This window comes from Colletes gigas, unplaced genomic scaffold, assembly GCF_013123115.1.
Source record: "Colletes gigas isolate AHSC1104 unplaced genomic scaffold, ASM1312311v1 Colletes_gigas_Sc00041, whole genome shotgun sequence".
NCBI classification, from domain to species: domain Eukaryota; kingdom Metazoa; phylum Arthropoda; class Insecta; order Hymenoptera; family Colletidae; genus Colletes; species Colletes gigas.
In genome coordinates this window covers 1,517,812-1,543,912 of record NW_025106670.1, presented here as the reverse complement: position 1 = coordinate 1,543,912, position 26,101 = coordinate 1,517,812, and the positions used below count along the sequence as shown (strand labels likewise).

The 26,101-nt window shown below is 43.3% G+C and overlaps 1 protein-coding gene across 1 annotated transcript in view; it reads right to left on the bottom strand.

Annotated features, from left to right (window-relative positions):
* LOC122402879 (fibrillin-2-like) overlaps positions 1-26,101 on the bottom strand; it is a 67,537-nt gene that overhangs the window by 2,496 nt on the left and 38,940 nt on the right. Inside the window, exons 16-20 of the mRNA XM_043406037.1 lie at positions 24,889-25,028; positions 22,997-23,099; positions 22,133-22,158; positions 20,564-20,638; positions 20,297-20,486 (exon numbers count right to left, since the gene is read on the bottom strand). Coding sequence (XP_043261972.1) covers positions 20,297-20,486; positions 20,564-20,638; positions 22,133-22,158; positions 22,997-23,099; positions 24,889-25,028 — 534 coding nt within the window. The remainder of the gene's footprint in view (positions 1-20,296; positions 20,487-20,563; positions 20,639-22,132; positions 22,159-22,996; positions 23,100-24,888; positions 25,029-26,101) is intronic.

Sequence of the window (26,101 nt, the reverse complement as noted above, 5' to 3'; positions counted from 1 at the left end):
CTAAATAACAATTCTTCCGGAAAATGGCGGTTCCCCGCGGAAAGCGAGAAATAATTCATCGAGATACACGTCACGAATATAGAATGCAACACCGTTCATCGAATATCGATTTCGTATCACGAAGGGGCCGACTCCTCGAAATCAACAAACACCGAAAGTCTCGGCGTTCGATGACTCCGAGCCTTTTTCTGATCGTAAATCATTAAACGTCGATCGATATCCGATTAGCCATTGTCGTTCGTAAATCAAACGGATACCTAAATCCTTCGCGAACTGATTTATCCCCGCGAGATACGACCCTCGGTGTTTCAATCCCTCCTCGTGCTCTCTTCTTTTATTAATTCCAACACGGCCGGTCGCGTTTAGAAACTTTGCAAACGAACGGAATCGAACTGTTTCGAGTATACTTTGGTATTTGAAGAATTAAAGATAGAGTATACATTGGAATAATTTCTATCAAAGATTCGGCACTTTGTTACAGTTCTGTTCTCGATTTATACTCGACAATAAAATAAATATTATTCGACGTACTTTGTTAGATCCGTGGCGTGTCGAATGGCACCGATTTGTTGCAACAAAAGTTGCGTTGAAAGAGAGTTATGTATGGGTAGAGATTATTTTCGAGCACAGTGCGATTACGCTTTGAAAGTTAATCGATGCAATTCACGCATGGTACAATTTCTGTTTTACTGGCTCGTGGGTAATTGGAATTATTTACAGTGCGGAATTTTCGATGGTCGATAAAACGCGGTTATGCTCGTGCTTGAACACGTGTTAGCGATTCATTTCGTGGGGGGCATTTGCAATTAGCGGCATTATGCGACCGGCGATAGAAATAAATGCTCGCTAACATTTTGTAATGCCGTGTGAAAGTTCCGAAAATAAATGGACCGATTGTGAAATATCATTGAACAAAATAATACGCGACATCGAAACGAACTGCTATATTTGCAGTAGTTGTCAATAGAGATTTTTAAAGCTTTACCGATTCAATTTCTACAGACTGTAATGCATTGTGATTTTACATTCCGATTCGCCGTGGAAAATTATTCACGCTGAACGCTCTGACGGCGAATTTATCACGACAGAGAATTACAATTTGTTTAATGCAATTGATCGTCGAAACAGCAGCCTTCAGCCACCAGCGACTTCCAGATTCGTCCAATTTGCGGTAAGCCGCGTGGTAACTCGAATACAACCGATACTAATGTAATTTCGGTCATTCGGTGATCTCGCGGGGGATACATTAATCGATAATAAGAGAAAAAAAGCGTTCCGTTTCGAAGGGGGCTGAAATTGCAGCGTCGCGAGAGCCCTGTAACGACGGCAAGAAATCGGGCGACGCGAATATCGCTGCTAATGGTCCCGTCGTAAACCCCTCCGAAGTGAAATTGCGTACTGCGCCCGGACGCGAGAATATAAATCAGCTCTTCCGCAAACGGCCGCGCGAATATTAATCAACGTCATCTGAATTCAAGCTACGAGGAGCCGTGTACTCTTTATCGTCATCGGGTCGTTGTATCAATTACGATGGGGGCTAATTCGTTTCCTAGTCGCGGCGCGGTGGCATAAATTTCTTCTAACAAGGGGACCCCTTACCTTAGTCGTGGAAATTGCGTTTGAAAAGATACCAGGTGCGATAGGGTGGTCCTTTTTAGCGCGATCGAATGACTAGAACTTCGTAAGGAACATCGGCCACCAAAATGTTGAATATACCGTGAAACTTTAGACTTTTGTATAAATTAGAGGAAATACGAAGCAAGGGTACGGATAAGGTATGCGGAAGTAATAAGAAAGGCACGCTGAATCTGAATGTGTTAAGTAAAGTGAGAACTCCAGAAAGTGGAATATATTATATCAAACGCGGGAAAAGGTAAAGGTAGAGAACGTAACAATGAAGAATACACTGACCCTAAAGAGTTCGGCAAATGTTAGAAATTGAAACGAATCAGCTATTCATAGCGGATCTATACAAGATGTTTCATAAAATATTTGATTAAACTTTAGCGACGAATTCGAGACGCTAGACGCTTGTTCTTGGTCAAACCTTCTTCAAAGATAAAATTATTTTAATACTGTAATAGCCAACAGAAATATTTATCCAGGGTCCCATTTTGGGGCCTGTGAGCCATAGGTTAAGAACCACCGATGAAGTCGTTCCGTGTTGTCCAAGAACCACCCCATCGTCCGAGCGAAAGTCTCGTAATTTCTCGAGGGAGGAAAAAATGGTAGGTCCGTGGGAATGACGGTAAAAAACGTCGCGAAGAAGGCTGACTGGTAACAGCCACGTCGTAAACCTTGAACGAGATTGCAGGCTACATGAAGTACGGGTAGTCCCTGCTTCTTCTTCATCTTCCGCAAGCGGGTGTCGTCATCTCGGAAAACGCTCCACCCGTGCAGCGTAATCGCAACGCCGTCCCGGACAGTTTACGACTCGTTGTCGACATTGTTCCACTTTCTTGCTATGCATTATTAATAGCCGTGCTGTCAACACGGTGACCGTCCTGGACACGAATCGTATAAATCACCAAAGGGTCGTCGGGCTCTCTCAACGATTCTCATACTCTTAATTGATAAAGAATCGCTCGGTTCATCGACACTCCACCAGTAGATTATTATTATTGTACAGAGGGTAACGTAACATTTCATACTGTTTTGTTACGCTGTCTTTTATACCCTCCGTCGTTATTATGAAAAATATTATTTAAATTAAGGATTTTTGAACAGCAAAGTCAAGGAACCGCGACGTTCAATGCGATAAATGGTCAAAGCGGTCAAAATATTCATATCGATCGTAGTAATTTTTCAATAAAAAAGTTATCTCGCTTCGTATAAAATAGAATATTGTATAACTCTGTTCGAATGACGTAATATTTCACAAATAACGGGCACCGAGCGACGAAGTTATTGCCATAAATAACACCGCGAGTATCCGGGTGACTTAATTAAAACGGTAACAGGTGCTGAATCTGTTCGACTATACTTTTTCTATGCTCGTCGTTTCTTATCCGAAGTTCTCTGATAAAAGTTCGTAAAATTAAAAAACAAAGGTACAACATAGATCAAAGAACGGTTTCGAAGATATCTTTGCGGACAGAGTGTATTTGTTTCGATTTTTATTTATTCCAAATTCTTCACAATTTACGCAGAAGTTACGGAACAAAATGGCGCATGCGTAAGCAAACATATATCGTACAGAAAAAATATTCACGGCGTGTTCTCTTTTTGCATGAACGCAGACTTCTTCTCCGCCATGTTCAACAATGTTTGCACGTGCTGGACCTCGACCGAGGACAAAGTAGATTCTAAATCTGGCAAAATGGCGTCCGTCAGGCTCAGGGAGGCCAGCTCGCCGATGTCGGCGTTGTCGCGGTCGGAAAGCACGCGTTTCAGTTTCTTTATATACTTCTTCAAACCGATCTGCATAGCTATGTCGGCCTTGGAGTCTCGACGCGGTAGTTTCAACCCTTCGGAACCATTCGCTTTCGTCCCCTCGTGGCTGAGTTCCGTTTTCTCGGACTTTGGAATTTTCCAAGCTCTCTTCTCGGTCGACCTGCTCCGCAAGAATCCAGTCGCGGCGGAGTTCCCTTTGGAACTCGTTCTTTCCTGTCGAGTCCTCGAACTCGAAGAAAATCCAGTGGTCGCTAAATTCTTCGCGGCAGCCCTCCTTCGATGAAAATCCTCGGCCAGCTTAGCCACGCTCGTTTTCTCCTCTTCTTCGATTCCATCCGGATCGAGAGTAATTCTCTTCTCTTGCAAGTTTGATTTGAAATTTGCGTCTGGTCTCGAGCGACGGTTCTCTGCTAACTTTCTCCCGTACCTTTCGACCGTTCTCGCGTTCTCGTTCGCCGATTCTTTCTTCTCCGTGGCGTTCCCGTTCGCCTCCGAACTCGGAGGAGCGTCGTCGAGAAGTTTGCTTTCGAGGAGGGACAGGTCCATCGAAAGTTCTCTTCGCGGAGCAGCTGGTTTCGCGAGCGAACGACTGACGGTTCTTGATCTCTGCCTCGTGTCGCGATATCGCCCACCGAACTTCTCAACGCGACTCTGTTTCAAGGCTAACTCCGAATCCCCGGCTTGCTTCGTCTCAGCTGGTGCTTTCACGACGGGGGAATCGATCGACTCGGGTATCTCAGCTCTTCGTGGCGTTTCGGTTACGAATTTCGACGACGAAGGACTCGCGCTACCTGCAAGATCGTTGCTTAAATAAATTTACTTGTGTCAAAACCAAACAAATAGTCAAATCGTACAAAAAAAAAAGAAAAGAACAGATTGGAGAGTCTGGTGCACTTCCTCTACATTCCTAGTCTTACTTAGTTTCCTAGTCGACGAGTTATTTGTGTCCAACTCTTGAGTCTCGCTTCGAATCACTTCCAATCTCCCCAGGTGGCCGCTTCTCGAGTCATCTTTTCTACCCAATGAAGTCACCTTCGCGCCTTCTCTGCGTTCCTTCGTGCCGCTTCCCAGCCGAATCGAGTCTTTCCTAGATAACTGTTTAGAGTGCGTACTGGTCCTCCTCGTATTCGAAAACTTTCCGGTCGCTTCGTTCGTCGTGGACGAGGACTTGCCGTACTTCCTGTTGAAGGAGGCCAGCCACGGTCGATCTCGAGGTCCGTCCAAGGTACGTTGCTTCCAAGCGACGGAGGAGTCGCGGGAGCAACAGAATTGGTCATCGGGAAGCTTGCTGGACTCGCTACGAACGCTCTCGGAGTCGATGGAACTGATCGTGGTGCAGTCCATCGATTCCCTCTCGGCTCCCTCGATCGACGAGAGGGTCTCCTGTCTATTGTCCCGCTTCCGTGACCCGGAAAATGCGTTCCGTTTCGAGCTGCCCGAGTCCGTGCTAGAGTTCGTTCTGGAGAACTTCGTGGCGCTCTTTTTTACCGCCGTGCGCGAAAACGCGGGCTTCTTCGGGCCCGAGGAGGGAACGCCACCGACGCTGGACGCTCTGGCCTTCGACGTTCTCGAGCTTCTCTTTATGGCAGAGTCTAGAATACGTTACGATCTTTGTGTCGAGAGCACTGATATTGCGTGATACTTAATTTCTCTAACCCCCTTCGAATTTTATTTTGGCCTCTAGAATCTCCCATTAAAATTTTCCCCAGGGGTGGGCCGAACACCCTTCATGGACAGGAATATTTACGCATGAGTTTTCGTTTAATAAACTCGAATTTCATGGCAAAATGTACGTCAGACGTGGTATCGGGGAAGAAGATCGAGGGAATTGTATTAAGTCAATGGTAAAAGGGGATGGTGGATCAGTGATTGTCTAGAGTGCAGTGTCTATAAATGGTGTTGGCCCCAATTCACCGAACGGAAGGAACGATGGACCGGTATGTTTACTTAATCATTGTGAGAGAACGATGCCAAACGGCTGGATCCGCCAGCCAGATAGCACGCGTCGTTAAAACATTTTTATCCGAACAAAAATGTTAATGCGCTAAAATGGCGGGCACAATTTCCCGACATCGATCAGTGTCCGTTCTAAAAATTAGTTCTCAACGCAGAGTATTCACATATTAATTGAATTCTTGGAATAGCGTGAGAATATATTCAAGCTTATGAATTAATTATTTTCTGAGAGCAGTAAAAGCATTGCTCTACCTTTGAGGACCTCGGATGGTAAATATAGCTCTTACGAACAGACTGGACTCGTATCTCGTATCTTTCTATTTCATACTTTGTGACTTTTTACGAAGCTCGTAAGGATCTCAGATGCTTTGTGTATATTTTACATTTCTGAATTCCGAAATTTGTATCACGGGTGGAAATGATCCGGTCATCGGTGGCCGTGATTTTCTATCGTTCGAGGATTAAATCGGATGAAAGAAATACAACGGGTTGATACGTCGAACAATTGAATCGTTCGGACACAGCACTTCAAAAGAATCACCCGCGTATGCAACGAGACACCGAAAGGTCATATTGCTTCGCGACAACGCAAGGTTGCACGTCGTTGTTCGAACAAACAAAAAAATAATTGTTTGACCCCAAATGGGAAGTCCTGTCGAACCCAGCGTAACTCTTCGAACATCGTGCCGTTCGATTTCTACCTCGAAATTCGTTGACGATTTTACGGTTTCAAAGGACGAATAAAACAAAGGAAAATATTTTGAATAACGGTACTGCGCGGTACGATTTCTTTAAATAAATATATTTGTGAGAAAAAACAAATTCCTCTACATACCTAATAGAATATCAATCATTTTTTGAGTCAAGATATTGGTACCATCACTGCATAGCCTGCATAGTACTTAAAAACGTGACGGAACGTGAGGGGAAAAAGCAATTATATAAAAGCATTCGGATAATACCTAAATCCCCGTTACGCTGCCTCTTCTGTGCCAAACTGTTCGTAATAGGATTCTCATCAAAGAACGAAATCCGTGGCGACTTTTCCTCCTGACCAACCGAATTGTGAGCCACGCTCACGGGTTCAGTTTCCGTCTCTCTTTCCGTGGTTTCCGGTCTCTGGGTACCTTTCACTAGAAAGTGATCCAATGGGTGCAGATATTCCGTCTCTTTCTTCATCATACCTTTAGTGGCATCGTAGTGCTCCTCGACGAAATCGAAGAAGCTGTGATGGTAGTGGTTATTTAAACGCACAGCGACGGTGGAATCGTCGGTGTTCAAATGGATCGAGTTGAGGACGACGTCGCCCGGGGGTTGGTGGTAGTCGTCGTAGCGTTTCCTGAGCGCTTCCTCGATCAGCTTGTGCCGGTAAGCGTTATAGTCGAACGCCGATATGTCGACGATGGGTAGTTCGGAGTTGGTGACAACGAACGAGGACGATTGCTTCAACGGTAGCTCGTTTCCTTTCGTTTTTTCGAGATCGTCCTGGACGGTCAGTGTTCCCTGGTTGTCCCCGCACGCCTTCACGATCGGCGTCGAGATCGTTCTACGCGGCGAGCCTAAGTGCAGGTCTGCGCTGGAGCTGGAGGCAGAGTCGACGAACCCTGACGCTGGATAGTGCGTGACCATCGTTTCGTTCTTTTCGGTTCCTCGACTTCCTCGACTTCCTCGACTTCCTCGACTGGCGAAGCACCAACTCCTCGGGGCGGATTTCACCGGGGCCTCCTGTCGCGAGGACATTCGGTATTCCGACGGTGTGTGTGTGTGTACAAACAGCCGAGATTCGAGGGAGTCGGTGAGGGCGAGGGAATTTTTGATTGGCCGTGTTGCGACCGTGTCTCGGAAATGATATTTCTATTCGGAGGAACGTGGACGACGCGGTCGATTGTGGAAATACCGTTCGCGGGGTTTATCCGGGATGTTTGCACTGTTAGAAGGCTCACGAGCACCCTTCGTTTATAAATTGGATTCCCTGAAAACTCCCGAGCATGAAAATGAGACACCCCTTTGACCAGCATAGGGATTTATACGGTTAAGGACAAAAATAAGTGGCCGGATAAATATTTTAATTGTTATTCAAATAATCTATATACTATTAAATTTATTATAATAATTTTTCATTTATATATCTCTGGAACATAATAATGTTAATGGATTTAAACTAGTGCCGTAGTTCTGCGTACTTTGCTTCATTGTTCATAGTATTACTATATTTAACTATCCAGATTATTCTATCATTATTTCGAATTTTCGAACAGCCGGATTATCCGGATTATCAAAAACTCCGGACCACGCGCTCAGCCCTATTGGAAACGTACAAGTGATAAAACAGTGCCTGGAAAACTGTTCTAGTTAAACTATGAAATAGAAGGAAATAAATTCGAACGCATTCGTACAAGAAATTACTCTTACGTGAAACCTGGTCAAGACAAAATATTATTTCATTCCAAAGATTCTCCTACGACTTCAAACAGTTTCCAAGGAATCCAATTTCACGACTCTGTAGAATTCTCTGCGAACTAAAAGGGACCACATACTAAAAGTTGTTGAACTTGAAGAATTAGAGGTACAGCCAACAGGACAATCATCGTCAAAGCGAAGATGCTTTCCACGACGAACGGTGGGATCGATTGCAAGGTTAGGACAAGCTTTCCTGGTTCCACGACGTTCAGCATAACGTTGGCTTTCTTTCGAATCTGCTCCTTTTCCAAGAGCGTTCGTTCGATCCGTCTCGCGCTTCATGTTAAAATCTCGTCTGCCGCGATGAAAGCTTGCGCGATCGATGTCATTTGCAGCCCACACACTGTTCACGGGAAACGTCTTCCATAATTGAACAGTCGTTGATGACCCCGATTCCGCTCCTCTCTTTTTCACTTCGTTTGTTTTCGACCGTGTCGGAAACTACGCTCGAGCAAAACCTCCAAGTGGGTTTTCATCGGAAAAACGTTCCGGTCGTTACGACGCATTATTCGACAGTCACTAATGTCATCTCAACTCTTGACGAGTATCCACCTAGTTTACAACATTGATTCTCGTCAATCTCTCCAACTACGGCTGGTGCTTGTTGTCGAATATACAAATGTTCCAATTAAACTCTCGTCGAATACGATTTTAATACTGCTATTTGACTATTTCATAAAGAGAATTTTCGTGATATTAAATGGTTCGAGTTCGTAGCGACGAACAATCAAATGCTATTCGATATATCGATCCGATCCAATGTGAGACTAGCTTCAACGAATTTTTCGATCGTTTCTTTTCCCTGGGATTTTAATATCGTCCACGTTTGTCGTCCACGTTTCTTCGTCTTTACGGTCGCGTCAATATTCATCTCCGTTTCAAGACTCCGGGGAAGCTGTCGGCCCTTGTAATAATATACGAAGTAAGATACGTATTTCCAGTCGGTAAATTGGAAATACATCGCAACGTGTAGTTTCAAGTACGCAATCTTGCGGAATAACAGGCTATACCCGCACAAAGTAGTAGAAGCAAACAATAATGAGGTATAAATTCTCATCCAGTTCAACATTTCGAGTAAAAGATAAATGGTGAAAGATCAAAATTGGAATTGGCATTTTATACATTGATTTTATTCGCGAAAAATTTGCCCCTCTCTGCACTCACAGCTGGACAACAGAGGAACACTCGCATTTGCTTTCTTACAACTAAAATTCCACCTCATGTCAACGACATACGATTCCAAGTCTCGACTGCCCAAATATCCTTTCCTTTCCGACCTATGTAATAAAGTAATGTAATAAAAATAAATTTTGTGAAATTTTTCCGTACGAAACTACATATTTTAAGACCCCCTGATCATATTTTAATTATCGAAACAAAAGAAATTCTTTTTTACTATTCCTATGTACGAACGCACATATGTATATCATTTCAGATATCACTTCTGATACATCTGGCCACGTATAACTATTACTACTGGCTATTAGCAGCCTCTCGCAACCACTGATGACCTTTCCTCATACTTCTGACAACGTATAACGATTGCAACTTGCTGTTGCTTGCCCCTGCTGGTCTCTGCTGGCCTCTGCTGACCACTGCTGACCACCCCTTATACTTCCGACAACGTACAACGATTACTACTTGTTCCTGCTTGCCCCTGCTGGTCTCTACATGCCTCTGCATCCCTCTGCTGGCCCCTGCTGACCCGTACTAACCCCCACTGACCCCCACTGACCCCTACTCACCACTGCTGACCACCCCTGATGCTTCCAACAACGTACAACAACTACAGCTTGCTACTGCTGGCCTCTGCTGACCACTGCCGACCACCCCTTATACTTCCGACAACGTACAACGATTACTACTTGTTCCTGCTTGCCCCTGCATGCCTCTGCATCCCTCTGCTGTCCCCTGCTGACCCCTACTGACCCCTACTGACCCCTACTGACCCCTACTGACCACTGCTGACCACCCCTGATGCTTCCAACATCGTACAACAACTACAACTTGCTACTACTTGCCCCTGCTGATCTCTACTGTCCCTTGCTGGCCCCCCTGACCACCCCCTGACCCCTGCTGACCACTGCTGACCACTGCTGACCCATGTTAATAACTTCTCCCATGATATATATGTATTAAAACTTTGTATAATGTAAATCTATGGCAATAAATGATATAATTTCAAAGTATTCTGTTTCTCATCATTTTTACCTTTCCTTTCCTCTCCAAATCATTCCCTTAGTTATAAGACGTCCTGAAACACTTCAGAAGACGTGAAACTCAGAAATTTGATAAAAATTCCACGTTTCCAAGAAATTCCGGGAATTCCTAGCTGTTTCAGGCCTTTTTCGTCGTTTCAGGTCTTTCCAGCTGTTTCAGGAATGGAATTTTTCGTTGTTCCAGGTCTTTTTCGGTGTTTCAGGCTTTTCTAGCGGTTTCAGGACTTTCCAGCTGTTTCAGGTATTCCAGCTGCCAGAAATTTTTCGTTGTTTCAGGATTCCAGCTGTTTCAGGCTTTTCTAGCGGTTTCAGGGCTTTCCAGCTGTTTCAGGAATGGAATTTTTCGTTGTTTCAGGCCTTTTTCGGGGTTTCAGGCTTTTCTAGCGGTTTCAGGACTTTCCAGCTGTTTCAGGTATTCCAGCTGCCAGAAATTTTTCGTTGTTTCAGGCTTCCAGCTGTTTCAGGACTTTGAATTGTTTCAGGACTTTCAAAAATTTAAACGGGACCCCGCTGAAATCTTCTCGAGGAACTTAGAAATTTTTCGGCCGAGAATTTTCAAGAGAACTTCAGAATTTCAAAGTTAATTTTTCGTTTTCGACTTTGTTATCGGGAGGACATGATGTGGGAAGAGGTGGCGCGTATCTTACAACTATGGGAATGCTTTGGAGAGGTAAAGGAAGGTAAAAATGAAGAGAAGACATAGAATTCTTTGAAATTATATCATTTATTGCATAGATTTACATTATACAAAGTTTTAATACATATATATCAGGGACGAAGTTATAAACAAAGGTCAGCAGTGGTCAGCAGGGGCCAGAGGGGTCAGAGGGGCCAGCAAGGGACAGTAGAGACCAGCAGGGGCAAGCAGTAACAAGTTGTAATCGTTGTACGTTGTCGGAAGTATAAGGGGTGGTCAGCAGTGGTCAGCAGGGGTCAGTAGGGGACAGCAGGGGACAGCAGGGGACAGCAGAGGGATGTAGAGGCATCCAGAGACCAGCAGGGGCAAGCAGTAACAAGTAGTAATCGTTGTACGTTCTCGGAAGTATAAGGGGTGGTCAGCAGTGGTCAGCAGAGGTCAGCAGTGGCAAGCAGAGGCAAGCAGTGGCAAGCAGGGGACAGCAGAGGGATGCAGAGGCATGCAGAGACCAGCAGGGGCAAGCAATAGCAAGTTGCAATCGTTATATATTGTCAGAAGTATAAGGGGTGGTCAGCAGTGGTCAGCAGAGTCCAGCAGTGGCAAGCAGTGGCAAGCAGAGACCAGCAGGGGACAGCAGAGGGATGCAGAGACCTGCAGGGGCAAGCAATAGCAAGTTGCAATCATTATACGTTGTCAGAAGTATAAGGGGTGGTCAGCAGAGACCAGCAGGGGACAGCAGAGGGATGCAGAGGCATGCAGAGACCAACAGGGGCAAGCAATAGCAAGTTGCAATCGTTATACGTTGTCAGAAGTATAAGGGGTGGTCAGCTGTGGTCAGCAGAGGCCAGCAGTGGCAAGCAGAGACCAGCAGGGGACAGCAGAGGGATGCAGAGGCATGCAGAGACCAACAGGGGCAAGCAATAGCAAGTTGCAATCGTTATACGTTGTCAGAAGTATAAGGGGTGGTCAGCTGTGGTCAGCAGAGGCCAGCAGAGGTTGGGAGAGGCTGGCAGTAGCCAGTTGTAATAGTTGTACGTTGCCAGATATATCAGAAGTGATATCTGAAATGATATACATATGTGCGTTCGTACATAGGAATAATAAGAAAGAATTTCTTTTGTTTCAGTAATTAAAATATGATCAGGGAGTCTTAAAACGTGTAGCTCCGTACGGAAAAATTTCACAAAATTTATTTTCATTATATTACTTTGCTTATGTGTGCCTACATAGGTCGGAAAGGAAAGGATATCTGGGCAGTCGAGACTTAGAATCGTATGCCGTTGACGTGATGTGGAATTTTAGTTGTTCAAGAACGGGAAGGTAAATGTGAGCCTTTCTCTCTCGACTCCCACGAGCTACCTCCGAAATTAATTCGGGCAGCTTCGGAGAATCGAGAAAGAGGGCATGTGTCAGTTTGCCTTTGTCGACCCTCCGAAACTCTAACGAGGTCACGCACGCGTGATCTGGCATGTGTGAGTAGGGCACCAGCGATGCTTTTCTGTCACCTCCGCGTGTGACCTGTCCTCTTTGATATTTATTCTCGAGTAAAACCAATAGCGAGCTGTTTTTAGAGTCCTCCTGAAATCGATTCTCCTCTGTTACACAGGCTTGTTTATTTATATTCGCTCTGCGTTGCAAATTTACGTTGTTTGGCAGATTAATATTTTCTGGCACTTTATTCTGGACGATTTGATATCGCGACGTTGTGCAGACAAAGAAAATCTACAAGGGATGCGAGAAACATGATATTCTCTCAAGCAGCGCATAGAAAATTTTAATGGGAAATTCTAGAGGCGAAAATAAGACGAAAATCAAGAATACCAATTTGTCGATGGAGGCTTCGTTAAAAAGTTATTAACGTTTAAAGCCAAATCTCGATTCAATCCCACGTTTTTACGTTTTCTATACGTGTGTATATGCGTTTCCATAAATATTACGTTATTACTCGGCAACTGAGTGTTTAATTCAAATAGGATAAACGGACCGAAAGTGATGCTTCTCTGGTAATTTATATTCCATTTTCAATTATCATGAAGACGATTTCCGATGAACGACAGAGTACCCAGCCACAAGATAAATTAAAATTATTATTCACATTTGACGTTGGTATGGATATATCGGCGTTGTTTGCGCGTTGAAATCCATTATCGAAGCGCATTTTGCGCATTTTGCGCACTTTGCGCATTTCGTGGGCAAACCATAATTCGTACAAAATAATAATCTTTCGGATTAATGGCAGTGACCATAGCTACGTTAATGACGACCAGCTTGAATTATACCGTTTATAATGTAATTGTTTTAGCATGAATAAGGACGCCGTTGAATGGGAGTGCTTCTAAAGCTGGATTTACACTAACTATTCGTCGATCGTCCGTTGGAACATTCTTCCACGGGCTTCACATAGAGATATTCATTTTGTCCGTCGCGACTTCAACCGGCGACCTTTTTAAAGAATGACGGAAGGAAGGCTTGATAAATGTCATTGTACGACGTAGAAATAAAATTCTATAGAAAATGTATGTACTGCTCGAACTCGCTGAAAATTGTTTAACTAAATATTTTCATGCAGACATCGCGTCGTAAATATCTCGAAATGTTTCCACGTAAAACGAAATGAATTATTATTTGGTAAAAATATTTTTACTAAAATAAAAGATCTCCTTAAACATGGGCCAAAAGAATTTGTTATCGAGCCATTAACAGCAGAGTGATGTAAGTTGATCCCGTACTGTGGCCCGTCCTGTATACTATTTTTAGAAAGCGTTTCATTGTTCGTAGGCACAATGAATCGGAGGTAACAAAAGAATAACATTTAATAAAACGTGGCTCGAACTTGTCGCGCGTCGGCCTCACTCTGCAGCGAAATTACTCCGAAGAACTTTGGCGGAACAGCCAGCGCAGATAATTAATCGCATAATCTGTAAACTTTTCATGATCAATTACGCCAATATAGCTGGAGCTATTGTTATAATGAAGCTTAAATTACCGAGAAAGTTTAAACTCTCTTAAATAGATACTGTGATTCGCTCTTACAATATAGCGACTCCGAACAACGGGAAACGAAATACAAATAACGATGTGACAACTTTAGTTCGCGAGAAGTTGGTTAGCAAAGGAACGCGGGTCTTGTAATAATTCTAAACACGTGCTCTTTTGCAAAAGTTCAAAGGAACGAATATCGATGGATATAGAAGAAAGGATAAAGACGATAAAGACTGCGTCCATTGACGTTAATCTAGCAATTTCATTAAACGTTACCGTAGCGAACGAATGGGACCTTCGGTGCTGTATAAACTGCGACGAAATAGTCCCGTAACGAGGTTAAGGATTATTCAGGCACCGTTGCCTGTTTCGCGTTTATTTTCCCGTTCATTTCGCAACGCGGGCCTAGCGATTTCACACAAACCGCAGAATATTCAGCTCCCTGCGACACGTCTCGATTCCCGCGCGTACAAAACCAAGTTTTCGGGGCTTTAATTACCGTACCGAAGCGACCAACTGGAACGAAGTCTAATTCGTTCGAGCGTGTTTACCGCTTTTCTACACTTCGCGTAATAAAAAATAAAATTTCTAATTGGCAAATTCATCACGGTGATTGTCATACTAAATTCGTTCATGGTTGCGTCGATTTTCAGGGCGTGGCGCATGTGCCTATAATTTAATGAAACGGTTGACAGTATTCGGTCATATTACCTCATATGTAGCAGGTGCTCGGTAATATAATTTTAATCCCCTTAAAGTTAAGCCGTAAAGCCGTTATCTCGCGTCCAAAAGCATCTACCATTATAATTTTAGCAATTAGAAGTAAACTGGTAAATGAATAAATAACTCCTAAGTAGAAATAAGGGTAACTCTTTATTCCGACTTCTTTTACTTTCATTAGCACTGTTATGCAGTCAATTTTGTATCTATTGTTTCGGAATACCTTGTACATATAATGCAATGTATTTGTACTCAGGTTTGTTAAAGTTCCAAACGAATCGCGTCCTCTTACTCCGTCTCAGTGCCGCGTTAGTTTGTGGCCGTTCGCGAGATAATTCGAGCAATTTAAATAATTGAAGTTGCCGACGTTATTCAAATAACCGAAATTAAATAATGGTCGGAATGAAGTTTTACTGTCGCGTACCACCAGGGAAATCCCCGAGCCTGGCCGGACGGCCCGATGGACTCTTTCGTTACATCGCCATTCCCCGTCTTCGTAATCCTCGAATCGAAATCAGCACAAAGATGTAACTTCGTTTCTACCGTCAATGGGAAAATTTATGACACGGCTGATTTATACGCCGATAATATAAAACGCTGATCCTGATGAAAAACCGTCGGATCCGGATAACGAAGAATTTATTAAACGGGCATTGCTAATTCGTCGTTCGAAATTACGCAATCCGATTTGCAGCGGATTTGATGGGCCGCAGGCTACTTGCGAAATTGTTGTTCAAGCATCGTGTTTCAGGGCCACTAGCAATTTCAGGCAAAACCTCCGCGGGCTAATTTAACGACGCCTCGCGCGTTAATTCGTAATTACTGCTCGAATTGCAGGCTGAAGGCCGCGCTCGGGATCCTGTTAAAGAGACGCCTAGGTGTTTTGCGCGTACAGAACAGATAAGATCGCCATTACGTGCTAAACGTCCATTTGCGTATCTCTACTTTTTTACGGAATTTCATTTCTTATTCCAACCGAACGGCTCGAGCTTGATCGTTCGATCGTGAATTTATACGAGCCTTAACTTGTCGCTTCGAGCTAAACCCGGCGAGCTAACAACGTGAAAAATATTTTCATTTTCCATATAAACAAATTTTATTTAACATTCAATCTGTGGACATCGATTGCACATATTTTTATCGAATTGTTTATCGAGTAGTGATTTTATACAAGCACGAAGGCCATATACGTAGCTTGTTACAATTAATTTTATAACCAAGTTCAATTAACACCGAGATAGTCACTTAAGAACTTCTTCGTTTATCGAAAAGAATTCCAAATATCTGCGCTTGACGCTCCCGCGGGCCCGAGCCAATCTATAATTAAAAATTCTTTCTTCGTCGGATAAAATTCAATTCTTAATTCCAAAACCGCACGGTCGCCGCGCGTCCAAAGATCGAGCTTTTTAAACGAATTTTTAGCGAAGATTTTTTAGCAAATAAATTTAATCACCGACTTGAAAAACCTAAATATGTAATTTCCTGCTTTTGGCCAGTCTCCGACGTCTTTCGTTCGCCGTGTTTAGAATTGATTGAATCGCGTCAACCGCGTACAAGGCACTTAGTTTCCGAATTAAACAAATTTGTCTCTTCGTTATCTTCCATTATCTCTCTGAACGCGCGTTTACATAATAGAAACTATACAGCGAAGCAAATCGCCACAAAGACGCGGGACCCATTTGCAAGGACACCCAAAAGAGACTAAACGCGAGGAGCTTCTCGGGTTTATCAGTCGCGCTCAGAAGGGTGAATTACAACGCGAAACCTCACGAAAACGCTGAAACCGCGTCGGCACGAATTAATGGCCGGGCAGAAAGAAAAGTGGAAGATGTATAGCCGCCAGTGACGGGGAAAAATACCAGCTGGTGCAACAATGTTTACGATAACAACCAAAATTGATTACGTAGCAGCATAGTTTCTAATTTTCTTGGAATAAAAATTTCCTAACACTTTGACTGCCATATGTATATTAAGAATTTTCTATTTTGATTTTGATTAAATAGAAAGTGTAATAAGCGAGCCACTGTAGCGTACTTGCGTACCGGAAACCGAGCTAATCAATTTCGGTTTGGTACCACTCATGATTTCTCACGAGAGCCAATAGGAACAGTAGAACATCACTCTAATTGTTTTGTCGAGTCGCCCAGCCACCTCGACAAAACAGTTTCACGGCTGGTTCTCAACAGCACTAAGCTGATCTGTTCAGTTGAGTTTCCGGCATGCAAGCGCCATTAGTGTACTTTCCGAGAATTCCACAGTACGAGTAACATTCTGTTTTCAACGCCTGTTCCTTCTATTCATGACAATACTGCTTGCAATGTTGTATCAAAGTTGCCTAGTAATATTGCATGTTCCCATTAAGCAATTGATCCACGTTCTCATAACTGCAAATTTCACATGCGCATGGATATACAATTTCAAAACTGCCGACTATAACGTTACCAGTAATTATAAAAAATATGGCAGTATGGATTAGTATGCTGTAATATATTGCGTACGAGTTTAATTGTTCGTTGTGTATTTAATTCTCCATTCATCGCAAAATAATAAAAACGGCTTTTATGCACTTTTCATCGACAGTAATATTTGATAAATAAAAGGGGCGTTATTCCTTCAATTGTATAACACATTTAATTCCCGTTATTCCCGGTAATCCGGCAATTTGCGTTTCCAACGGTGCTCCGATTATACATATACGTGTCGGATTACCGAGATTGTACATAGTTTGCCCATAAATACTGTCGGTAAAATTCAAAGTAATCTACAGTCGACAAATTTAAACGCGCAAAACTGGCAACATGATTAATATAAAGCTGTAGGCTCCTGACACGATAAACTGTAGATAAACTATGACCGGTTGCATACAATTTCTATGCATAAATAATGGAGAAGAGGTGCTCTGTTAAATTAAGAGAGATAAGAATCTTTCTCCGTCTACAATAATCAATAGAAATTGTTGTAACTGGTATAGTCATCGGATAGGGGATGAAATGCCCTTTAAAATGAGTGGTCGTGAGAGTGGATAGCTTTATTAGTTCCGGAGATATAGCGATTTTAATTTCGCGTCGATGCGGTGGCTAGTTCCGGAGATACGAGGGCCCGAAGTGTTTGTTTACATTCTTACTACGGCTTTGTTATGCTCGTTGGCCGCACGTGCACGTAGTAAATAGTAAACGTGACGTGACTCGGTCACTCGGCCGACGTGCGACAAGGAGCTCCGACGCGACGCGTTAGACGAAGACAGCGACAGTCGAATTAAAAATATTACCATCTACATAAATTGCGATATCTCCGAAACGGAAAGTCGGATCGACAAAAACCAAAAGCCATTTTAAGCGCTAATTTTAGGCGATTAAAAGTTACGTTAACTGAAGGATAGATCGCGAAAGAATAGGGCGATACGCGTGAAACCATTGGCGCTTTCGAAGCCCTATTTTCTCAACCCTGCCTTATTCGACGCTTGGAAAATTACCGCGAGTTCCGAACTTCTTGGACCTTAAACTTTCCTCGTCCCGACCTCTCTGCCGAAAATAATAAAGGGAATTTCGTAGAAGCAGGAATCGTGATAAATGGGCGAAATTATAGCTTTGTTCCAACAAGAGGCCATACCGAATCGCTTTTTTACTTGCAAAGGTGTAAGTACTCGAGGGAATACAAGTCACAAAGTAATGATGCCATTGGACTTTCAAATGAAGCATCAGTGATTTGATGGGGCCAAGGCTTTCGATATTTTTTTTGTCCGAACATTTCTCTGCTTAACGAACGTGCTTCCACGATTGTGCAAAATTGTTTAAATTTCGTTACCGGGGGAAAGTAATTCTTCCCGTTTTCGCGAAAATTTTTCGAGACTCGGTGATTTCGTGTTCGTCTGTACGTTTCTCCTTCGCCACCATCTTGGCCCAGTTCGCGGTTGAAAAATGCAGATGGTTCAACCATGCTCCTGGGACGAGCTCGCCCCGAGACGGTGCGACAATACATTTTGCATGAAGCTCGGTCGATCTTCGATCTGGAAGATCGTACTATCTCCTGCGATCTAGTTTACATTCTTATCGATCTATTCTTCCGTATTTCGATTCCGCATCGTCGGCTCTGTATTTCTTTCCGATAGTCGAAAATTATTTTCAGACGCCTCGCTCGAAACGTTCAAAAACTTTTCGATGCAATGGCGTCGTGGAAAACTTTCAAAGCGATTCACAATTATTCCTACCGTAGCGTTTAAAGTAATTCTTTTGCGAAAGACATCGTTATTTTACGAGAGCCACGAATATTTTACGAGAATAAAAAAAAAGGATCGATTGTTACAGTTTACTAAATTGTTACTCGATTCAATAAATCTTTCGATCTAAAATGCTACCATGTGCGGACCCGTATACCACAATTCAAGGGAGTTTGGAAAGGTCGTAAATCTCGCTTAAGCTCGGTCGCGATGATACACGAATCGGTATGTCTTACAGAGACTAATAAAGCAAGACTAATTCGAATGAATGGATTGAATTCTGACGCGTTACGTTTAACAGATACATATAGAAACATAACACGAGACTAATTCAACGTTAACGAAACGAACGTACGGACGTTTGAAGCAATGCGTATGAATTGGCTAACGTGTCTGCTCAATGCTCGGTATTTCTACTTGAATATGCGCTTGGAAACATCAACTGGATGGTACTATCCTTTCTCGAGACCAGAAATAATAGTAAATGCATTTTCAATTATTGCTAGCTAATAATTAATCATTTCTCTCGGTAAAGATCCCGATTGTTTTATTTATTGCAAAATTTTAGAGCACCTTTTCACAGATGGAAAAGTAAAAGAAACGCAGAAACGCAATTTCGTTATTCTTGATTTTCGTTTTATCTCTGACGAGATTAGTTAGTAGCCATCCTGTATTTTCCCTGAATTCTACCGACTAATGAATGATCAGAGCAGCCACTTTGCGACCGACAGAAAAATCAGACGACGCGTAATTTCATCGGGAGGCTTTAAATTTGCCAAACGAAATCCTTAGACCCCAAGGTTTTCTCTTCCGGTAAACATGTTTCCCATCGACGTATTACCCGAGGCTCTGTGATTAACTTTAAACGCGCGCGTCGTATCCCTCTTTTCCGTCCCGACGCTTCGGGGCTTTCCGTGTTTCACACGTCCCCGTCCTTTTGATCTCCCGCGCGGCTTTCCCTCGCGAAAACGTACTCGAGTTTTCACGGGACGAACTTAATCTCGTTTCCCCATTGATTTCTCGGGATTGCAAATCTTTCTTCCAACGAGACGTTCCTTCCCAAACGTATCGATGCCTCGGTTTTCCCTTTTAAAGAAGATGTACCGAGCCACCATTCGCGTTTGTCTGTTTTCAAACATCCAAAATCTCTTTTTTATTTTTATCACGGGCGGCATTTACGATCAACTTTTGGACGAACATAAATGCACGAGTTCAACGAAAAACTATTTGATAATAAGACTTTCGAGATCGAGTCTCTGGATTTCTACAATGATTCGGTAAAATCAACTTCGTCTGGCACCTGATCGTCAAATCAACTAGCTTTCGCAATCATAACACTGATTGCAATTTGACGTGATCAAATTGCTAAATCAATGTTTGTCTAATCATGACAATCAGACGCGTTAGCCAATCTATCGCTACTTCGAAAATATCGACGACCCGAACTATGACCCTGATCAAAATTTACGCTGGTTCAAATATTTATCCTATTAAAACGAACGAGTTTCTAGATAGTTTCTGAGATATTCTAGATTATGAAGAATTCGTCAAATTTTAATTATTATATAATCAAATCGTACGTGAAGGGGTTAAAGATATTTTTCAAATAATTCGATGTTACGACGATCATTCCTTAGGAATTGAATAATTTCTTTTATCTCTGGCGGAACAATGTCGGCAATTTGAGAAATGGAAGGCGATATAGGTACTCACAGTCGTCGAGAGGATACGTTGTTCCAGGCTGTTGAAGATGACCTTGGCCCCCATGAACGGGATGAACTTGGTGATAAGCTGCCCCCGGATCGTGATAACCGTTTTGCCTTTGTCCACGGTAGTTCTGAACCGTGTACGCCCCGGAGAAGATTCTCGTGTACCTGAGGTAGCATCCGCTTGGTATCTGCCACTGTAAGTAAAATTAAAGCTTCGTGCTTTTCCGGTTCCCTCCAGCTTCGCATCGACGAAGAAATCATGCTCACTCACCCCGTAAACGGTGGATGGTATCGGTTGGGGTGGTCTACCGGGACACATCAGCATCCTTCTCCTGTAGTACCGCGGCTGAATGGCGAAACAAGTGTGAACAAGAGCTTTTAGATTGGATTCCGAAGATCGCGAGATTGGCTGGATTGATTTGAATCACCAGCGTGCAGCCATTTTATTATCGGTACAAATAAAACGAACGCGACACGAGCAACGAATCGTCGTGAAAATGTTCTATCAGCGTGCAAAGTGCAACAACAACAACAATTACCTCGATCGAAAGAAAAATCATGCAACGGTTAAATTCCCAAAGAGCGTAACATAATTGCACGTCGCCAGAAATCACGGGAAATCCGCACGCGTGTAAGAAAAGAAATCCCCGACGTTAATTAATGTCACGTGTGCTGAAAGGATTAACATGAATTATAGAGACGATGATACGCCAATTATGCCAGTAACGGTATGGTTATTATGCATGCAGATGATCGGGTGTTTAATTAATAGGTATCCGAACAATCGACAGGTGGGTTAATTGATTTTCAATTAATAGTCATGCTGTTGCATTAATAAAACGATCCCGCGGTCGTCGAGCGATTCAATCGCAAATCAGTTCCCGCCTGTCCGTGGAACGAGATATCGGGATTGGTTGAATTTCCGACCGACCGGGTGGAACTCTTCGAAATAACCATGCAAGTACGCGGAAAAATGCGGAATATACGGGCGAACCAGGATTCCGTGTTTCCGTCGGTTTTACAACCGGGAACAGGTATTTCCATTACAAGAAGGTATCGTTTTTCCTTTGAAAAAAGTGTCGGGGAACGGCTATAAAGTTGTCTGTCAGCACGCGTTACGGAATACCCCCTCCCCCCTCTTCTCGTAAATCGCGTGATAAACTAAGCGAGTGTGGGAAACGTTTTGAAAATTTTCACGGTGAAAACTTCCGAACATGCAACATCATCCCCGAAGATTACGGAATTTTTCTCGACGCGTGAAGAAAGCTGAAGAAGATCGAAGATGAGTTATTCGTCGTTGTCGATAGCATCGGTATGGTCGACAATATTTTAAATAATTGTCGTTAATACGAAATAACGTTTATGAGTAGATTTGAATTGGTAGAATTAGAGTAATGACCGTGCGTTCCGTCATTCTACTGTAATTCAGGGGTTCTAGTAATTATATCTTAAAAGCTTAGAGCGACCATTACTTTCCCGCTCCGAGATACTCATGGATTTTTCCTCTTTAATGAACTTTACGACCGCTGCAGTCGATGACGTCGTTAACGTGACAAATAATATCCGAATAAAATAAAGTATGCCCGCCATAGAAGTGGACAAAGTAAGATTAACAAATAGAAAATGTATAGAGGATAGGATGAAGAAGTGAAATATACGTAAACGAGGAACGGGATGCAACGTTGAAGTTTCAGAATGGCTTGGAAGAAGGAAGAGGAGGCTGGGAATGAGCAAAACAAAGTTGTGTATTCCGACGAAAAAGGAACCAGGCAGAATTTGATCGGTTTACAAAGCCAATCCAGGCTGCGTGAAACCCGGCCAGCGATTCCTTTCAGCTCACCTCGGAATCTCGGCGAAGCTCGGCTTCTGAAAATGTACGGGACACCAGATAAGTTCGATTAATCGTTTTCCATCGCGGCCAATCGATGATATCGAGGCGTCGTTTCACCCGAATCCGACGAAAGCATAATTCTTTTCTTATCGAGGCGACTCGTCCATTAGGCGCGACTCCTCGCGAATGATTTATGGCCGACTCGCGCTCCGTTGAATCTATTAAACCGACGTAATTAGTTGGAGTCGATTAAATATCGAGCCACCGGCTGAATGAACGCTCTTTCATCGTCTCGTACGATTAAAACTTTACAGGTATCTTCTTCTACGAATACTATTTATTTTACTCGTGTCGAGAATAAAAAGACTCGAAGAAACCAGATATGTGTTCTCTCGAAGAACGATATTGAATTTTCAATAATTTTTAAACGAACTTTATTGGAAAATGTTTTTACGTTTTCCGGTCGTACAATATTACTTGTAAAGTGAGATCGATGAAATGGAAGGAAATTATTGTTCGGTCCAGGGAGTGTATGGCTTCGGGCAAGCGAAGTCCCAGATCGACGTAATTTTTAGTGGTCAGATCAACAGTTTGGCGATCAAAAATTCATATTGCGCCATTCTCAGCGGCAATCGAAGTATTTAAATTTAATTCAGTCAATAAATAATATTAAGTCGAACACATCGTGCCCCTTTGTTAGCGTTACACGGAAGAGGATACTTTTGCCTCTAATCAGAATCGTCTATTATCTCGCCTAATACAGCGAATACTTAGCAATTTCCTCGACAAGAGCGCTCGATGGACGTCGTTTCTCGATATCATCGATCTCTGGCCAACACGGCCGCAACCGTCCCTCGCGTTACATAAATTTACCTCGCACGTGTATCGAGAAATGGCATTCGGCTCGATTTCCGGCTGCATCGGAAGCGATGTAGCGCACGTTGTGAATGCCTGGGTACATCAGTTGTCCGGGTTCCTGCGCGGAATATACGCGAGTTAACTTTCGATAGCCAGGAACCGAAGTCCCCTTTGAGATTGAAATACGAACGCCGCGATAGCGCGCCGCGCGGAATTATTATCGAGAAGCATGTGTGCACGCGATGTGTGTTCCGTTTCCATCCGCGGGCCGCTTATCGTTTCAGAACTTCCCGCTCCTCGACGCGATCAATTTCTATCCTTCAATTCCCAATGACCCTTCTGATCTTTCGCCGAGCGAGGAGGATTTCTCCTTGTTCCGGTGAAAATCATTTATTTGCTTTTCCCGTTTTATCGAAATTCGTACTACGACAACTTCTAGAATGTTTAACAACCGTGTTTCTACGCGAATATTTGCCAATATTAAAAAGTTGACAACCGTCTATTTGGAATTTGCGATCGAGCTGCACGAATCTGTTCCTTTTTCATTTTTATTTTCTTCTTCAACTCGACACGCGAACATAATAATCCCGAGACTCGTGTCACGGTGAAGGGAGACATGCTTTAATCAAGTCAGTCAAGGATGTCTTGACACGGTGGAAAAATAATTAAAAAGATACTCGGTTTCAATTTAGTAGTGGTTTGGTCGAATCGTCAGGCTCGGTATACCGTATGTGTAACTGGGTCTGCGAGAAATGATTACTTAATTGGTTAATTGGTTTTTCTTGTTGGTGCCAACGATAATTAAAAAGAAGGGGGTCAAATACTACTCTGCACTACTATTGGAAGAAGTTTCGACGTAGGTATTCGTCCAATCGCGAAAAAGAGTTTCAAGTTTGGAAAATGATTTTTAAGAGCATCAATCAATTTGCTTATTGTTTTATTAACTATCGAGTAATTAGCATGATGTTACAAAGTAATTTTGTTCTTTTTCATCGACACTGTAACGATCCCTGCGTCGACTACGTATAAATTTTTGTAAATTGCACGCAATTTCCGAGTTTTATAATAAAATCCTTTTTACCTGTCGTCTACGACAAAGCCCTCAACGAGTCTGGCCTCTTCAACCGGAGGCAGTTTTGATCGAGGAAACTTAGCAATTTGCTTCAACGTTTGGAAGTGGCAATTTATTAGCCGCGTAGGAGGAGCCAATTACAGGTCACCAATTATCGCCTGTCTGATCAATTCACGAATACGTAATCGCGTTACTGCCGCGACGAGTGACGGACATTCGATCCATTCCCCGTGTAAGTCAATCGATTCGCAGTCACTGCTCTGTTTAAAATTATTTCGAACGAAGTTTGAAAGAAGTAATTTTTATCTGACATAGTTGTTAAGAATGATTTAACTGCCCAAACTTAGATAGTTCACTAGTTGAACCTCGATGGTGAGTCGCGGTTGCCGCGAATTTCAAACCGAATAACCCATTAATTGCGACCAAAGTGTCGTTTTAAAACGTTTTAAAGTGGAACTCGAGGTAAAAGGAGAAGTTGATCCTCTCGCTGGCTCTTTTCTTTTCAGTTTCTTTCCGCCCTCGCCAGTTTCGTGTTCCAGACACGATAGGATAATTAATGGCGGGCATCTTAGCGCGGAGATAAGCGAGAGATTGGTAAGTTCGATCGTTAGAGCAGAAGTTTTAATAAACCGCTCGCGAGAAAAACGGGCGGAAAGGAACGTTCCGAGGGAGAGAGGTGGGAGAGAGGGGGAGGAGGGTGGAACGAACGGTTCAGCGATGAAATAAAGGGGCGGTCGCGAAGGGTCATTTTCCCCGAGATCAAACGGGCAAAATTTCGGAGGAAACGGAGACACAGCGCAACCGAGGATTACACTCGAACTCGATGTCTGCTCACCCTCGTTTTGTAGATCCGCTCCACGGCGACGTTGTCGGTGAACGTTGGCTCCTGCCAGAATATTAAGCGATTTCGTTCACCGGAGCTTAGCCGCACTTCAAAGGATGTCGGGCACGTCGAAACTTTCGGATTCTCGGTGTCTGGAAATAGTAATATAATCAGCCGTGAGTATGGTAAACAAATTACGCCGTTTTGATGGGGATGGTCAGCGAACGTGACGCGACCAGGTGTTTCACTCTAGCTTTAGGATTCTTCGGAACGAGCTAGAGTAGTCAACAATGTTAGACATGTGTTTCTTTTATCAAAACAACTTCAGCTAAAATTTCGACTGAATATATCATGAAATACCTTTTTAAACGTATAACTATTTACACAAAAAGGAAATTGGGTTCCAAATTTTGTCCTCTTTCGTACTAAAAATTGTGGTGCAAGGAAGATGAGCCCGATAAGCCCGTTTTAACGAGGGAAGCAAAACAAATTTTGTTACCATTTCCAACTAGATATCTTCGTAAAGCAAGATTTTCAAGTTTAGTAGCAATTAAGAATAAATCCAGGATTAAGTATGCTTCTCAACCATGATCTGCATTGCTCTTTGGCTATTAGCGCGAAGCCACGATTTGACGAACTGATAGAAAATATGAAACTAGCAACCTCGAACCGTGGTTAGCGCGGACTTAATCGTCGTAATTAGCCCCCAGCAAGAAACTACCAGGACCGGTTAAACCGTTATCGAGCAATTAAGAATTACCACGGCAGGTTTGCCCCCGAGCCTGGATCAACGCGGGAGTCTGTTTCGCGTAATTGCGTATCGACTGCCAGAATCCGGGCTTGCACCTGTACCTCCGTCCAACTGCCTCTGTCCACCGGAAGGAACTCGCTTAAAGGGAGTTTCGCCAACTTTCGAAATGAGTAATTAAGCGGGACGCGGCTAAGTGCACTTCGCCGATGGGAACTAAAGTTGCCCGGTATCGGAGGCTTCGATACGAATGCAACCGAGCCAGGTTTCGTTTACTGTCCCACGGTTCTCGAAAAAGTTTCCTTTTGTTACGCGGGAATCGATCGTCGAGCCCTTGCTCCTCTTTTGCGCGTTCGATCGTTCGTTCCTCTCCTTCGTCTTTCGTTTAGTTCGAAATTGAATCGCGGTTTCGTAACTCGTCCGGCCGCTCGTTAATGCTCTTCGATCCGGGGGTTTCCGCTGAATTGGTAAACGCTT